The sequence below is a fragment of the Stenella coeruleoalba genome (genome assembly GCF_951394435.1).
Source record: "Stenella coeruleoalba genome assembly, chromosome: 2".
In the NCBI taxonomy this organism is placed as follows: domain Eukaryota; kingdom Metazoa; phylum Chordata; class Mammalia; order Artiodactyla; family Delphinidae; genus Stenella; species Stenella coeruleoalba.
Genome location: NC_137147.1, coordinates 153898063 through 153916065, shown reverse-complemented (window position 1 = coordinate 153916065; position 18003 = coordinate 153898063). Strand labels below are relative to the sequence as shown.

At 43.1% G+C, this 18003-nt stretch overlaps 1 protein-coding gene across 4 annotated transcripts in view; it reads right to left on the bottom strand.

The window, feature by feature from the left end:
- The window catches only part of MYO5A (myosin VA), a 187268-nt gene extending 179506 nt beyond the window's left edge, over positions 1-7762 (bottom strand). For all 4 annotated transcript variants that reach the window (XM_079914136.1, XM_079914137.1, XM_079914138.1 and 1 more), the window contains exon 1: positions 7423-7762. In XM_079914136.1, coding sequence (XP_079770262.1) covers positions 7423-7449 — 27 coding nt within the window. In that variant the 5' untranslated portion in view covers positions 7450-7762. The remainder of the gene's footprint in view (positions 1-7422) is intronic.
- Positions 7763-18003: the final 10241 nt, after the last annotated feature.

Genomic DNA, 18003 nt, shown 5'->3' with positions numbered 1-18003 from the left:
TTTTGGCTTTGAGTTGGGTTTCCATCACTTCCAACTAAAACAGCTCTGGCTGGTAAATTGTTTAACACTGTCAAAGAGAGGTTCGGAAAGTCGGTGTATCAGAACTATGATCCATGAATTAGCCAGACCCTTTCTGTTTATCTACCACATCTTAGCTGATATCATAACTTGAGATAATGAGTTTCATATGTGTAAAACAACGGCTAGAGTAGAAATTCATTTTAAATGACATATTTATTTATTTAAAGAACAAGTATCCTTACTAAACTGGGATTTGATGTTATAAACTTCTAATCTTGGTGTTAAATAAATACTTCGCCATTTTCCCACTTCACCTTCATCTTTCTGAAGGGTCTGTCCTTTTAATCTGTCTAGCCTCTTCACTGCCCTGATCATTTTATTTCTCCCATTCTGAAATTCCTTCAGAATGTATTTATCAAGAGGAAACCCAGGACTTCTCTGGTGGCGCAGTGGTTAAGAATCTGCCTGCCAATGCAGGGGACACGAGTTCGAGCCCTGGTCCGGGAAGATCCCACATGCCGTGGAGCAACTAAGCCCGTGCGCCACAACTACTGAGCCTGCGCTCTAGAGCCCGCGAGCCACAACTACTGAGCCCATGTGCCACAACTACTGAGCTCATGTGCCACAACTACTACCCGTGTGGCTAGAGCCCGTGCTCCACAACAAGAGAAGCCACCAGAGTGAGAAGCCCACGCACCACAACGAAGAGTAGCCCCCACTAGTCGCAACTAGAGAAAGCCCACGTGCCGCAACGAAGACCCAAAGCAGACAAAAATAAATATACAAAAAAAAAAAAAGAGGAAACTCCAACCACATACACAGGATTCCTGGCCAGGACAATGCATGTTTTTGTGTGAGTGACTAAAGAGAGACAAAACTTGTCTTTTTTTTATGTCCCATCTCCCTCCAGTCCAGCACTGTGCTCACTTTTTTTTTTTTTTAACTTTTTGGCCATGCCGTGTGGCATGTGGGATCTTAGTTCCCCGACCAGGGATCGAACCCCCGCTCCCTGCAGTGGAAGGGCAGAGTCTTAATCATAATCACTGGACCGCCAGGGAAGTCCCTGTGCTCACATTTTTGAACACGGCATGACATCGGGCCAAAGGAGGTAGATAAACGATTTCCATGAACACTTAGAAGTGGATAACGCACTTTTTCCTTGATTTCAACCAAGTTTGCAGCCATTATTTTGAAACTAAAGCATAATTATATCATCCCTAAGTTCTATAATTGGCAAAAAGCCTCTGTGGTACATGGAGATGTTTAAGGCAAATGGCAGCTGGTTAAGGAGACTTTCAACTGAGGAGGGCTTTGAAGCGAAGTGGAGACTGTCTGAGGCATGAAGAAGCCGGGGATAAGTTTCTGCAAAGTTTTAAAATCTCTATCAGCACGAACCCAGATGGACATTACTACCAAGGTAGATGAGGCAGGAGAACTGTTAAAGGGCAGAATTGACTAAAGGGCATTTTAGCACACTAAGGACCTGAGGAAACAAGGCATCAAAAGCAGACACCATTAGTAAAGGTAAGGTGGTAAGTATGTGAAGAAAAGATTAAATAAATCACTTAAACTCCTTTCCAACTATTCTCACTTCCCACTGTCAGTGAAACTCCATGGGAGTCACACCCAAGGTCAAGTCTCTATATTCAGTTATCAATATTCGTTGAGCTAAGGTGGAATCATAACATACACTTTTGAAAACAAACAACTCTTTCCTCTGCCCCAGCGGGCAAGCCAACTCCAGTAAACTCTCTGAATAAGCTGGGGAAGAGAAGGAGCTAAGCACCAACGAACTTTTGAGGGTGATAGAAATGTTCTATATCTTGTTTGTGATGGTGATTACATGACAGAATATATTTATCAAAATTCATTAAACTGTGCACTTAAAATTAGTGATTTTTAAAAATATTTATTTATTTGGCTGCGCCAGGTCTTAGTTGTGGCATATGGGATTTTGGTTGTGGTACACGGGATCTAGTTCCCTGACCAGGGATCGAACCCAGGCCCCCTGCATTGGGAGCATGGAGTCTTAACCACTGGACCACCAGGGAAGTCCCAAAATGAGTGAATTTTATTAAATGTAAATTATACCTCAATAAAGTTGATTAGAGAGATACAGAGGCAGGAGCCAGAGGGAAGGGAGAGGACAACCTCCCCAGGTAGACAAATGGAGAAAGTCTGCGAAAACTACTGTAGGACAGGACACGCCTGGTGGGGTGGAGTGGTGTTGCCCACACAATATTTCACCTAGGGCCAGACCTCATTCCATAGATCAGCCAGGAGTTTATACTTCTGATAATACCTCATAGTTCACTAGGAATTACCTAAAGTGGAGACAGATAAATCCAATCCATCCTCTAGTGGGCCATGTGCCCCTAGATTCTCCTGATGGAGGCAAAAGTCATGATAAAGTGAAGAACACAAAAGCTAAATTACCCTCCTCTCCCACAGTCTCCTATAGGAAAGTTATCCCCCCCACTCCACCTCAACCTTTCGGAGGTTTAAGTTAAATCCCCGGAACCCCATTCAGACCTTCCTCCAGTATCCCCTTACTTCAAAAAGCTAAAAGCACCAGGAAGAATTAACCTGTTTATGTGGCAGTAGCAACTCTCATTAAAATTATAACTTTTTTGTAATCTTTTAGCCACTGGGCAATATACCGAACTGTCACACTTCAAGAAACAGTAACAAATTTCAAGAGGAGATCACAACCATTCTGCTTTGCTCAAACAGTCTAAAGAAGTATTTCTGAGCCACTTACAAATTCCAGAGTCAGCAAAAATTCATGATATAATGAGAATTAACTTCCAGTTTCCAAAGCTAGAGCCACTGGTGTTAACTTACACTATTCCCTCTCCTTCCCTTCCTGTATCTACTCCATCACAGAGACCTGTCTCTCACACTTTCTGCCTGCACTTCAATCTACCAGACTTCCATCACTTTCCATTTTGTTTCCTACAACATTTTCCTTGGTCTCCCTGGCTCCCAGCTCTCTTCTCTATTACTCACCCTGTTCATCATGCCTGAAAATGTGCTTACTTGTTTAACCACTCCATTACACCCTGCTTCATTCCTACAAGTGGACTAATCATCCCAAACCATTATTTTCTGTTTCTCTCCTGTTTAAATATTTTTTAATCCATCCAACAAATATTTAATGAACACCTACTATGTGGAAGACATTGTGATAGGCTCTACAGGAGGTAAACAAACCCTGACCAGCATCTCAGGGGGCTTACAGTATTGTGGGAGTGGCTTACATATATACAGATAACTATAATAAGATAGAAATGTGTACAGGTCATTAAGACAGAGAACTGTCAGCTGGATGTCAAGTAAAATCAGAATTGGTAAAGAAGAAGTAGAATATGAGACAAAGAAAAAGCTACAGAGGTTTCCAGCATGAGGGACTAGGAAAATAGCAGAGCCATTAACAGGCCAAAGGACATCAGGAAGAAATACAGACAGAAGGAGCATGACAGGAGATTTAAGAAAAGTGAATGTACTTGCCAAAGCCCAAATCAGGGAACATGATCAGAGATTTCTGTTCTGCTTTAAGAGGCTGGAAGCAGTCTAAGAAATGCAATTTCAACACCAAAATATTAGAATTTCCAGGATTGATGATTTAAAGGGACAATGGCATAGAATATAAAATTGGGACTATCTCAGAAAAAATCTAGTCCATGCAGCTTCAGTAGGTATGAGGAAATATGGTGGGAAAGGAAGATTACAGATATACAATCTACTGGCCTAATAGTTGTTTCATCTAAGGAAAGTGTACTTGGCTTCTGGAGTGAGGGTTTTAGACTGTTTCTGTACTGTTAGAAAATTCAGCATCCTGACATACTATGGGACTCCTAATTAAACTTCAGGTAATCTTGGCCATTCTACAGCATTTATGTGGTACCCATGGTGTCTGGGAACTTCATGTGAGGATGACTAGGATGCCATTTTATTGCTATTGGTGATCCATCCAGGTCTAATTAATAAACCCTGCTCCACAAATGCTGAATCCTTTGAAGGTGCTGAAAGTAGCTACAAGTGATGTCATCATTCAGACAGCCACTGGAAAGTCAAGACCAGCAAATATTTTCAAAACCAGAAACAATAAGATGTCACAACCACCTTCAATTCTTTCAGGAACGAGTCAGGTGGATCTAAAAATAAATCAACACACAACTCTGTGATTATACTAAAAACCTTTGAATTGTACATTTTAAATTGGTGAATTGTACATTATGTAAATTATACCTCAATAAAGCTGTTATTTTAACAATCAACAAACATGTTTTAACCAAAATGTTAGTTTCCAGAAATGTTATATCCTAGTAACCCAGCTATTGCCTTTAAAATGTTTATACTGCTTGAAAAATTTACAAAAGAGAAGCCCTGCTAAACTGCTGTGACAAAACCATTATCATTTTAGCTAAAAAGAATAAACTGAATGGTCTTTTGTCTTTCACTGTAATAGGAGCTGATTTCTATCACACATCAAAATCTGCCTTTAAGCTCTGAATGACATTTTGAAAAGGGCACTTTTCAAATTTAACCACTATGTTGAATACCATAATCATGGCATGTCACTATTATATCTTTCCTTGTAGTCTACCCCCAGAACTTCCTTCCCTATAATCCTCTGCAAGGGGAAAATCCTTGTGTTTATATACAATTTTTTTTAATTTTATTTATTTATTTTATTTTTGGCTGCGCTGAGTCTTCGTTGCTGCATGCGGGCTTTCTCTAGTTGTGGTGAGCGGGGACTACTCTTCATTGCAGTGCGTGGGCTTCTCATTGCGGTGGCTTCTCTTGTTGCGGAGCACGGGCTCTAGGTGCACGGGCTTCAGTAGTTGTGGCACACGGGTTCAGTAGTTGTGGCACGTGGGCTCAGTAGTTGTGGCACGTGGGCTCAGTAGTTGTGGCACACGGGCTTAGTTGCTCCACCATGTGGGATCTTCCTAGACCAGGGCTCAAACCTGTGTCCCTTACATTGGTAGGCGGATTCTTAACCACTGCACCACCAGGGAAGTCTAATCCTTGTGTTTAATATCCATTTATATTACCTCTAATGATTTCCCTCGTCCTCTAAAAATCACTACCCAAGCTTTTATCTCTAGAATCATTCCAACCTTCTCATGTCCCAACCTCTTCCCTAACTTCTACAAATAAATACCATACCAGCTGTCTGCCTGCTGCTGAGGTAACAGCAGGTTATTTATGCCCTTGAAGATTCAAAGTGGGCCAAGAATATAAGAAGCAGGCTGTAAACCCTTCGAGGGAAAGGACTGTGTCTTGTTTATATTAGAACCTCTCAACATTAAGCAGAGTACCTGGCACCCAGGAGGTGCTCAATAAATATTTTTGTCCGCCATTAAGCTAAGGTCCATTCACAAAAAGAATGAGCCAACAAACAAACCAAGTAACCAGATTATCCTTAGGTATAAATGCATTTAGGAGAAGGCAACTTAAGCTCAACTTCCCTACTGATGTCTAAACCAGTTTGTCTTTACAATGACTAGAAGGTGAATTTTAAAACAGATTGTGATTATGACCAAAGCCCACCCCAAACCTTACAATTTTAAAAATCACAGGATCTTTTAAATTTTTTCTTGCCAATTATTTTGGGAGAAAAAAGCAGACCCAAAACCCAAGAGCAACGTATTATCCAACCAGTGTCTAGTTAAGCAGCCTACAATTAGTCAGGCAGCTGAAGGATGGACTCCTCAGGCAGTGAAGAATGGGGTCTATACAAAGTAACTAAGGAATATTTACAGACCATATCTCTTCTTGTGAAAATGACTCTGATATTTCTTAGTACCCACCTCATATGTTTATTATGAGGATTAAATGAGCTAATATTTGTAAAGCACTTAAAACTGTACCTGGCACATAGTTAGCTTTATATAAATGTTTGTTTATAAAGTAACTTTGGATCAATTTCCAATTGCATTCAATCATACATTAGGAATCTACAATGCCTAAAGAATTACCAGGTTTAGAGAGAAGTTTCATTGTGCAGTCCTCAAATCTGAAGCTGGAAAGAGAGAGGTCCCAGGAAATGTTTCATGCAAACTCATTTCATGGTTGAAGAAATATACCTCATATTTGTAGAGAAATTCACAGGTTACGAAAAGCATTCCCATGTATTATTGTTTGATCCTCACAACAACAACCTTGTAAGAGATGTAGGGCAGGTATAATTAACTCCATTTACAGATGAGGAAACTAAAGCACAGAGAGGTTAAGTGATTTGCCCAAGGTCACACAGTAAGTGAAAAGGCCCCGGCTAGAATCAAGGGCTAGAATCCAGTTCTCTTGATGGCGGGTCCAGACCTCTTCCTTCTATAACATGCTGCAACTTGAGCCCTGGGCTTACTTGGGTCATATTTGGAAGCAGTGATTCTGAGACCATAAATGTAGACTTGGCCTCAGATGCAAACTCAAAAAGTTAAGGTTAATTCTGTTAACTGGAATTAGAGGTAATTAATAGCTGGCAAAACATCTACCTACACAGGAGTGATAGTATAAAATGCCATGACTACACACAGTCACAAAGGGCACCACACACTGTCTTGAAGGGACAGTTCTCCAAAATATGCCATTCAGAGATTACCAGCCCCAGAGAATACTGCTGTCAGTATAAGAAGGAAAGGCTGCCACTTCCCTTAAACAAAACCCAGAAGGAAAAGGCTCACCCCAGAGGATGGTGAAGACATGGAGCCTAACAAGGCTCTAAGGGATTACATGCAGATTGCAAACTCCCAGCGACAAATGAGTACCGACCACCCCAGTGAATCAGCTCGCATTTATTCGTCTGCATCTTCCCCAGGGGCTCTCCACCCCAGGGTAGCAATCTGAAACCGGGCACCTAAAGGTGAAAATCGACTGGCGACCTTTTGCAAGATTCCATACCTCACAGAAAGGTTGGGTGGCGGTAGAAGTGGCACCGCATACCAACACCAGACGTTATTTTAAGCGCGTGTCCCCAGGGGAGGGACCGACCATCTAATCTGTCAGATCTAGGATCTCCCACCAGCCAGGATTTTTCCTAAAGCAAGACGGAGGGCTGAGCAATCCTGCCCCAGGCTCGCCCTACTAAAGCCACACAGACCCGCTTTCCACTTAGAAACCCGCACTGCTCCCAGGCCAAGAAGGGTGGCAGGGGCCACAGAGGCACCCCGAGGCAGGCCTCCCTCCGCCGCCTTAACCATCAACGCCCGAACAAGGAAGGTGCCTCTGCGGGCGACCGGCGGGCAAGGCAGAGGATTTCAAAATGCTCGGAAAGGGGGTGGTGCCGGAGGGGCCGGACTGGGTCCCCACGCCCCGGCCCCTCCCCGGCCTGACAGCTGGCGGCGCCGGGCCGCGCGGCCCCCTCCCCAAGGCGCGGCTCATGGGGCGCCTTACCTTTGTGTAGAGCTCCGACGCGGCCATGGCGGGCCCCGCGGCGCCGACGCCCCCCGCCTGTGCGGAGGCCGCACCTCTTCTGGGCGGCTGCCCGCGCCGACTAGGAAACGCCGGGGCTGCAGCCGGCAGGGAGCAGGGCAGGGCCAGGCAGGGCGGGCCGCTCCGGGCGGGGCGGGGTGGGGTGGGGTGGGGCGTCTCAGCCGCGGGCGGCCAGCGGGGGCCTCGCCATCACTCCCGGGCTCGCCGCGAGCTGTGTCGCGCGCTCGGCGTGCCCGGGGTCCTCGGGGTCGCCGCCGCTGCCAACCCTACAGCCGGTGATGCTGCTGCCGCCGCCGCCGCCGCCTCCGCCCTCGCCCTGTGCATTGTGGGAGCGGGAGGAGGCTGCGCTCCAGCGCTGCCACCGCGGCTGCTCCGGGTTCTCTCGGGCTCACGCTGCCTCCCATCGGCTGCGGGCACCGGGCATCATCAGCCTGTCAGCCAGCGTCGCCGCTGCCTCCTCCCGCGCTGCCGAGACCCAGAAGCCCGCCCCAGGACACCCACTGGCCGCACACCGCCCCCGGGATGCCCCAGGCCCCAAGCGAGCCCTGGACCGTGCAGAATAGCCCAGCCTCCGAGAGGGGCAGCGATAGCGGTGTCACTCAGGGTGTCCAGGTAAATGGGAGTCTGCAGGCTGCTTTTCCTGTGCTTCCAAACATTGGTAGGGAAAGGATAGGGGGAGAAGTTTCTTGGAAGGCCATGGAATAACCTAGAATTCCAGAAGAGCCTGATTAGCAGTACACGTCTGGGAGTGAGCGAGGACGGATAATCTGAAAGAATCACCAAGGTCACCCTGAACACCTCGGCATCTGCCGTAGGGTCGTTTCGTGAAGCCAGAGCGTAGGGGCCTGTTTTAAGCTACAGAAATTTAAGTGCACCTGGTAACAAGATGCCCCCAGGGGGCGGCCCTAGAGCCTCCTTCTATCCTAGGCCTGCGCCTTCGTAACGGTGCCACTCACCTTCTGCCCCAGCCCTCTTTCTCTATCTAATCGCTGTTATCCTTGCACTTCAAGCCCAAGAATGTGATCTTTCCACCCCACCCTGATGCCGTCTTCACCCTCTACCTCTTCCCCACCCACGCTTTCATTCCAGTTTAGCTAATCTCCATTTTTTCATCCCAGCCTCTTTAGTGTGCTCATCTTTCCTTATTTCTTTGAACTCTAAGTGGTGCCCAGTGCCAGTCATGGGACTCTGGGATGGTTTTTATCAAAACTATCTCTCAAGGCTGGCCCCCTTGGTAGTGTGTGTATCCTGCGTGTATATTTGAAGGAAGATCATTGATGAGGGGGACATTTGAGGCCAGTCCTCACTCCCTGGAACTCAGGCCTCTCCTCCCCTTGCTCACTGCCCACAGTCTCCTCAGACATGCCAGAGGTAATAGCTACAGAGTCCTGCATAATGCTCTGTACCTTCCAATTCTGAAAGTAAATCTCTTTCATCTTTTTGGATACCACCCTTTCTTTAAAAGAGAAAACCTGTGCAGCTATCAGCAGTACACCAGAAAAGGCACTGGATTGAGATTTAAGAGTTTCTTTGTGCCTTGTGTAAGGTGGTAACCACTCTGTTTTCTCACCCTCCAGCTAGTACCTACCTCCTAGGACTGTTGAGAAATGCTGAGTATGCCGATGAAGCGGTGCAGGGTGTATCACCCCAGGGGACGCTGCTTTGGTATATTGACTATCTTGAGTTGGGGGCACTTGCAAAACATCAAATACAAGAAAAATAATGACCTTCCTTCTTTTTCTTAAAAGCAGAAGATGAAATTCCTATATGAAAGATGTCCTCCCTAATATCAGAAGGAAAGTACTGTTCTTATCATCAAGGGGAGAAGTTAAGACCAAGAGAATTCTAAACAAACAGACCTTGTTAAAATAGTTCTTATCTTCCTTTAGCCTCCCCACATTGTTAAGTCACTTGTCCACAATTGCTTCTCTTTGTTCAACCCAATATAAAAGCTAATAAGTTTTGCCATTTATTTGGGTCTTCATTTCCTTATGAAGGCTCCTGTATCATGTAAAACAATATGAATTAGTATGCTTTTCTTGCATTAATCTATTTTTGTCAGTTTAATTTTTAGGCCCAACCAGGGACCCTAGGAGGGTGGAGGAAAACATTTTCTTCCCCTAAACTGAGAAAAAACTAAAAAATTAAAACGGTGTTGTGTTACAGGTGTCAGTGAAGTTTTTTGGTTTGTTTTGTTTTGTTTTCCCTAGTGACAGAGGGAAGAAAAGACACTAGAATTATTCTCTTCTAATACCTGAACACATGCATTCAACCACTCAAATATTTGGCCCATGGTAGGAGGAAGGTAATAAGGATGAGGAAAGGGAGAAGGGTTTTCTGCCCTGGACCTTACGTTATCTCCTTCAGAAGAGCAGACTTAAAAGCTGGAAGAGGGCTTCCCTGGTGGCGCAGTGGTTGGGAGTCCGCTTGCCGATGCAGGGGACGTGGGTTCGTGCCCTGGTCGGGGAGGATCCCACATGCCGCAGAGCTGCTGGGCCCGTGAGCCATGGCCGCTGTGCCTGCGCGTCCGGAGCCTGTGCTGTGCAACAGGAGAGGCCACAGCAGTGAGAGGCCCGTGTACAGCAAAAAAAAAAAAAGCTGGAAGAAACAACTAGGAAGCCCTGATGGCTGACCTCCCTACCTTAACCATGTATATTCACAGTCCCAAGCACTCTGTCATTGGTAAACTGGGGAAACCAGCAATAGGACCAACTTCTGAGGGTTTAAGATTTCCCCCTCTGAAAAAGTAGCCAGAGTATATTGTATATTATTTTAAATTGATAATGTTTTCAATTATTGCTTTATAAGTGGGAATATTTTCATGTAGGTTGTTTTCCAAATAAAAACAGTGTCCAAGTTATTGTGAACAATCCCTTTCCTCTAAAGTGTTCATGGATATTACTTTTTCCAACAAATATTGAGAGCTACATTGTACCAGAAACTCTTCTACATGTTGAGGATTCGAGAGTAAACAAAACAGATAAAATCCCTGACCCCACGAAGCTTACATTTTAGTCTGGAAGATAGACAATTATAAAGTTAGAAGGTGAAGGTGATAAGTGTATTAATTTGCTAGGGCCACAATAAAGTACCATGACCTGGGTGTTTTAGACAGTAATGTACTAGGTGATCTGGAGGCTAGAAGTCCCAGAACAAGGTGTTGGGAGGGTTAGTTCCTTTTGGGAGCTGGAAGGGGGAATCTGCTCCATGCCTCTCTCCTACATCCTAAAGGTTTGCTAGCAATCTTTGGCGTTCCTTGGCTTCGGCTGCATCACCCCAATCTCTGTCTTCATCTTCACGTGGTGTTCTCCCTGTGTGCATGTGTGCTTCTGTGTCCAAATTTCCCCTTTTTCTAAGGACACAGTCATATTGGATTAGGGTCCACCCTAGTGCCTTGATCTTAACTTGATCATCTACACAGACCCTATTTCCAAATAAAGTCTCATTCACAGGTAGTGGAGGTTAGGACTTCAACATGTTTTAGGGGGACACAATTCAACACATAACAATGTACAATGGAGAAAAACTAAATAGGGAAGAGAGAGAAAAACTAAAAAGCAATTTTTAGTAGGGTGGTCATTGCTTTATTCAAATTGAAGAAAAAATCTATTGAGGGTCTATCATGTGGTAGCACTGAAGAGAGTAAAGATGGAGATGAATGAAATATGGTCCTTGGCCTGGGGGAGCTCACTGCAAGGAGTGGCTGCAAGGGTAGGAGAAGGGGCAGTCCATGCTGCATGGTCATATAAAGTAGTAATTCTAATTCTGTAAGACTGGCGTAATTCTAGAGGCCAGAGGCAAAGTACTGTGTTACTGGTTATAGTACATTCATTGGCATTTGCGTATCCCAATATTTAACGTTTCGGAGGACTAGCCATGGGCATAGGCGACATTTGGGTGGGAACCCCAAATAGCTCATCAGGAGATCCAAATGATGATATGGAGTTGAGGAGGGGTCATTTATCATTGCAAGATATATAAAGGAACAGCCAGAGGGACCTAGGCTCTGAAGCAGAAAAAGCAGAGTGAAGAAGAGAGGAAGACTGACCTAAAATACTTGAAATTTGGAAGGCAGACAGGTACTCCCGGATCCCCACCCCTTCAATTCCCTAGCTCCAGCCAGTTATCCTCACTCCCTCTCACTTGGGAGCTTAGGCCTAGCCACACTTTATGTCTCCCCAGGCAAGGAGGATAAAAAGGACAGTACTTAATTCAAACGGTGCAATTATTTTTATTCCCAGTACCTATTACTCTAATTCTAGATTCTAATCTTGGGTTTCCTAAAATATCTCTCATCTCTGGCCCTTTGTTCCCAGTTTTCTAGCTTGTGTGCTGACCACCTGCTATTGGAGCAGCCTCTGCACCTAGCTCCTTCTATCAGTTGATTGTTTGTTCTAGATCGTGAAATACTTTCTGCTCGAATCCATAGCACTCATGTGCTTTATACTGCCTTGATCTTCCAGAATTACTGGATTGTAAGTACTTATTAGCTACTCTCATCCCGTACCTCCCGCAACCACTGACACACAGCTCCCTTCCGTGAGGTAGTGGTGGAAGCCCCTCGGTAGTGAAAATGACTTAGAATCAAATGACCTAGATGCTAGTCCCAGTGCTAACCTGGGGCAAGCCTCTTAGCCAATATGAGCCTTGCTTTTTGTTTTTTTTTTCTTTTGGCCACGCCACAGGGCTTGTTGGATCTCAGTTCCCCGACCAGGGATTGAATCTGGGCCACAGCAGTGAAAACCTGGAATCCTAACTTAGGCCACCAGGGAACTCCCTGTTTTGTCTTTTAATAAATTTTGTTTTAGACAGTTTTAGATTTATAGAAAAACTGCAAAGATATTACAGAGTTTCCATATACCCTGTGCAATGGCCTGAATGTTTATGCCGCCACCCCCAAATTCATACGTTGAAACCCTAACCCTAAGGGAATGATAGTAGGAGGTGGGGCCTTTGGGAGGTGATTAAGTCATGAGGGTGGAGCCCTCATGAATGAGATTAGTGCCTTTTATAAAAGAGACCCCCCAAAGATCTCACACCCCTCTGCCATGTAACGATACAGTGAGAAAACAGTCATGTATGAGGAAGTCAGCTCTCACCAGACACTGAATGTGTTGGCACCTTAATCTTGGGCTTCCTAGCCTCCACAACTGTAAGAAATACATTTCTATTGTTTATAAGCCACCCGGTAGTTTATGGTATTTTTTTACAGCAGCCTGAACAGATTAAAACACCCAGAAATCAGTTTGCCTTATTGGCTTCTTACATTTGTATGGTAGGTTTGTTACAATTACTGAACTGATGTTGATAGAGTATCATTAACTAAAACCTATGTTTATTCAGGTTTCCTTAGTTTTCTTTAGTTTTTACCTCATGTCCTTTTTTGTTCCAGGATCCCTCCAGGATGCCACATTACATTTAGTCATTATGTCTCATTCAGATCTTCTTGGCTGACAGTTTCTCCCTTTCCTAGTTTTTGATGACAAGGATATTTTTCATGAATTTTGAGTAGTACCAGTCATGTATTTTGTAGAATGTCCCTCAGTTGGGATTTGTCTTGATTAGACTGGGGTTATAGGTTTTTGTGAGGAAGACCACAGAGGTAAAATGCTATTTTCACCACATTATATCAAGGGTCATAGTATCAACATGACAACACCATTGACGTAACATCATGATTGATATCGACCTTGATCATCTGGCTGAGGAAGTGTCAAGTTTTTTTCACTGTACAGCAATTCTTTTCCCCTGTCGTAGGCTAAATTGTGTCCCCTCAAAATTCGTATGTTGAAGTTCTAACCCCCAATAACTCAGAACATAACTGTATTTTAAGATAGTGTCTTTAAAGAGGTAGTTAAGTTAAAATGAGGTCAATTGGACCTTAATTCAATATGACTGGTTTCCTTAGGAAAACAGATTAGGATACAGACATGTATACAAGTGGAAGACTGTGTGAGGACACAGGGAGAAGTTAGCCAACTGTCAGCCAAGGAGAGAGACTTCAGAAGAAACCAAAATAGATGACACCTTGGTTTTGGACTTCTAGCCTCCAGAATTGTGAGAAAATAAATTTCTGTTGTTTAAGCCACCCAGTCTATGGTATTTTGTCACGGCAGCCCTAGCAAACTAATTCGGGCCCCTTTCCATACACTTGAACACAGTCACCATATGCAGCCCACACTTAAGGAGTGCAGAGTTGTTCTCCAACTCCTTGAGGAGAGTACCTCCATAAACCTGGAATTCTTCTATATGGGCAATTTGTCTCATCTCCCCCACTTATTCATTCATTCATTTATATCAGTATAGACTCATGGATATTTATTTTACACTTTGCATTATAATTGACTTTTTTTGGGGGGCTGCACCATGCAGCACGTGGGATCCTAGTTTCCCGACTGGGGATCGAACTCATGTCCCCTGCATTGGAAGGCGATTCTTAACCACTGGACCACTAGGGAAGTCCCTGCATTATAATCTAATACTGCTTTATTTTGCTGCTCAAATTGTTCAAGCTTTGGCCATTGGGAGATTTCAGTTGATACCTGTGTCCGTTTGACATACTGCCCCATCATTTTGTGTGTTTTGTTTTTTTATTTTTTAAGCACTTTCTTTTTAGCACTACAAGATTCTATCTTGTCTATTCCTTGCCACAGTCCTAGAATCAGCCATTTCTCCAGGGAGTCCTCGTTCATTTCATTGGAGAACAATATTAGAAGCTATGATCTGGGCCTTGTTGCTACTGGGGTATCATTGCTTCTAGGCCCTCTCCACCACAGAGCAAGCAATTATGTGTACACTAACCTGTGTATGTACACATATCTAAAAATATTTCTGATGTAGCTCTCTATATTAAATCAAACAAGAGTTCATACTGATGTCTCCAACTCTGTATCTATTACCACATAGATTTCTTGCCTTGTCCCCTAGCTCACCTGTAAACTCTACCAGTGTGAGAAACCTGAGCCTTTTTTTTTTTTTAAAACAAGCAAAAACCAGACAACTTATATGTGTATTGTTGAGGGGTTCAAATCAGATAAATGAGAAAGTGTACTGGAAACTCGACAGTGCTCTACAATTTTAAGATATTATTAATCAAATTCTCAGTCCTATCTCTCCTCACATATTCACTCCCTGCCTTTGACTGCCTGGTTGTGCCATGTTGCAGGATCCAATGGAAGCTGAATAAAAACTGAGTGACTTCTAAAAGAGCATTTTGATGGGTCAGCCAGAAATGATGAATAGTTCAAAGATTAGCACTGTGTCAATTTATTGACTTACTTGGGTATAATACCGCTGTATAGTTTAAGATCCTCTTTTAATGCTTCCAGGCATGTCAAATCAAAATGAGTAAGGAAATCATAAGCTCCATGAAGTTCTTGCACCCTCAAGTAGACAACATTGCAATGCTGTATTGCAGAAGCACACGGGAAGGTATAATGGTCTCTATCATATTTGTGCCTGTCTGTCATCTTTTCTGTATTTGGGGGAATTTTCTACACTAGTCCTGCCTCCTGATAGTTGCAAATTCCCTCCTCTTTTGCAGCTTGGATGCAGTCATATGACCTAAGCCACAAAGATCAGATTCATCTGCACAAGACTTAGGTTACAGAAGTGAGAAACATGGAGAAACAGGCTCTGCCCAGAACTTCCATTTGCCAATGAAGGTAGTAGCAGAGGTAGCCAAGTTTGTAGGACAACAGTGGTCACATCAAAGTCGGGCTCCTGGCTTTCAGTGGTTGGTGGCAGGAGTGGTAGCAGCAGCAGCGGTAGCAGCAGCAGCATCCACATCAGGCCATTGCTGTAGCACGTTTCTGGGGTTGTTCCTAGATTTACATCAAGACTGTTTCTCCAGCCTTTCTAACAATTTTGTAAGTGACCTGATATCTTTCAGTGAATCCATTTTCGCCTAAATGAGCCAGTTATGAATTTGTGATTAAGAACCCTGACCATTATAGAGTGGTATATGGGATGAATGTGGTGAATGGGAATGGCTATATCTCAAGGGTATAGTTTCTTTCAGAAAATATTTATTGGGCACTTAAAACGGCCAGGCACTAGGCTAAGTGCTGGAGCAAAATAAGATAATTTTCCTGTAAGAAAGGATAAATGAACTCAATTAGAATGTATTGTGATTAAGTGCTAAAACAGTGTTATATGGAAATGGTTATTGTGTCTCAGAAAATGGAATAATTAACAATTATTAATTGTTAATTAATAATATTAACAATTAATATTCAGTTTTCACAAAGGTATGTTTGAATTAAGTTCTAAAATATAACTAGGAATGTATCAATAGATATCACGAACTAAGACAAAGCAAGCCACAGACTGGAGAAAGATGTTCATGACACATAAAACTATCCATGAAATTTTTAAAAAATAAAGAACTTCCACTTCTAGGGAAGTTCCCACTTCTGGGGAATATGACATAAGACACTGGCAAAAGGCAATGGTTGCCATATGCAATCTAGAAAATAATGGATTCAGTTAGGAGGAGCAGCTGAGTCCCAAGGTGACGACTATGCATTAGGATAAGAAATCAACAAGGTCGGACTGAAGCAAGGAGACCTGCCTACAGGGGAGTTTTCTGGAGTAAAAGGATGACTCTATAGAATACTTCATGTGATGGGAGACATTAAAATAATTGTGGTTATGATAGAGGCCAAAAGGATGAAGAGAAAAAATAATCAGAAACACCAAGAAAAACAAAAAGCGATTTAAAAAATGAAATCATAGTATACACTGTGATCTGCAGTGAACTATATCAACCTATAAAGCTAAGAGGACTATTAATAATGATTATAAAATAGAATGCAAGTGTTATCAACCTTAATAAGGTAAGAACACAGATGACAAAGGCCAAGAGAAGGGAGGAGAGTCAAAAGGAAGGACAGTGGTGTTCATATTGTCATATTACACACTAGAGAAACAAGAAATACTGTTGACAGCCAATGGGATAAGAAATAATGGTGAAAATATATTAGACATTATAAAGGAAGCCTATAGAGGAATCAAAAGTAGTGATATGATCCTAGAAAGAGGGTGGGAGGGAAGGGAGGTGGGAAATATAAGCTTAATCCTCATTTATCAGTCTTGAAAACTATTAATTTATGTTTAAAATTAAGAAATTAAGCAACAGTGGTATAAACATACTATTGAGAGGCATGGAGGCAACTACCAGAAGAAACACAAAACAGCTTGAACGTCTCCAGTGGTAGAGGAGCTAAACTTGGTGGTAGAGGCATATTTTGTGATTCTTAGCTTTTCACCATGTCCTTCTGTACTACTTGACTTTAGAATCATTACAAGTATACTTCTACCTTTTAAAAAAGTGAAGAGGAGCAGGAAAAGAAATCTAATAATTTAATTTAGAACCAGGTTTTGGTTCTACCATTCTTTTCCACATTTTTACCCCAACGACTGATGCCCCACAGAAGGCATTTGCTCCATTCAGTTCTCCTTAAAAAAATTTAAATTTTAAAAAACGTTGTGAATTCAAACAATGATCCCAACGAAACCACTTCTAAATTTCTAGATCCTTTCTGGATCTGTTAAGTACATACATGCTTTTACAAAGCTATAAAGAGTCCCTGGGTTTCAAAGCTCTACCCTCTTCTCTTCATACCCTCCAGGAAAATGACCTCAACCCCCCTCTTACAAGTAAGACTAAGGTCATTCAGTGACCACTCTCCTCTAGTATCTCTTTCCCCCACCTGCACTCTAGTCATTCATCCTCTGTTTAGAAGACATGCCAAGGCTAATCTCCTCACGCATGCTCTCAACCCCAGCTCTTGCCCTCTTGCCTCTTCTATATCTTTGGTTTTTCTCCCATGCTTTTGTTTTGCCTATCTGTAACCAAAATCAAATCTTTCCTACATTTAAACGCAAAGCCAAAGACTGTATCTTCTTTTATGTACCTCAGAAATTCTCAAAAAATCACATCCTCTCCACTAACTCACCTTTAATCACTTATTGTTCTTTTTCTGTCCCTCTGTCCCAGGCCCATGCACACCTCTACTGAAACTGCTCTCTCCAAATGATCAGTGATACCAACTTCCAGTGGCCTTTTCTCAGGTGCCACTCTTCATTCTGCTGCACTCTACTCTGTAGACGACCATCCTCTTATTGAAGTTCTTCCTCCCTTTGCTTCTGTAGAACCAATCTCCCATAGGAATGTGAATATACTGCAAACAGCTGGCAATACTGTAGCAGAATATACCCAGGATATTCTACTGAAGAAGTGAAAGGTTTGTGTTCTGTAACTTGTTAAGTGTGGTGTGACAGAAAGCTGCGCACTGGTGTGTCTGCTTCTGATCTTTATCCTAAAAATATGGCTGCCCTATAGTGATCATTTTTGCAGTAACTCAAGCAACTGGCACCTTACATCTATAGACAAAGTCATTAGGAATGTTAGCTTGTATAGTTGCAGGAAAGTGAGAGTCTACAAGACACTAACCAGCCCAAGTTATTGGTAATGGGGCAATAAAGAGCCTCAGAAACCAGATGCAGAATGTTTGCAAGGTTGTGATCACAAGCAAGAGT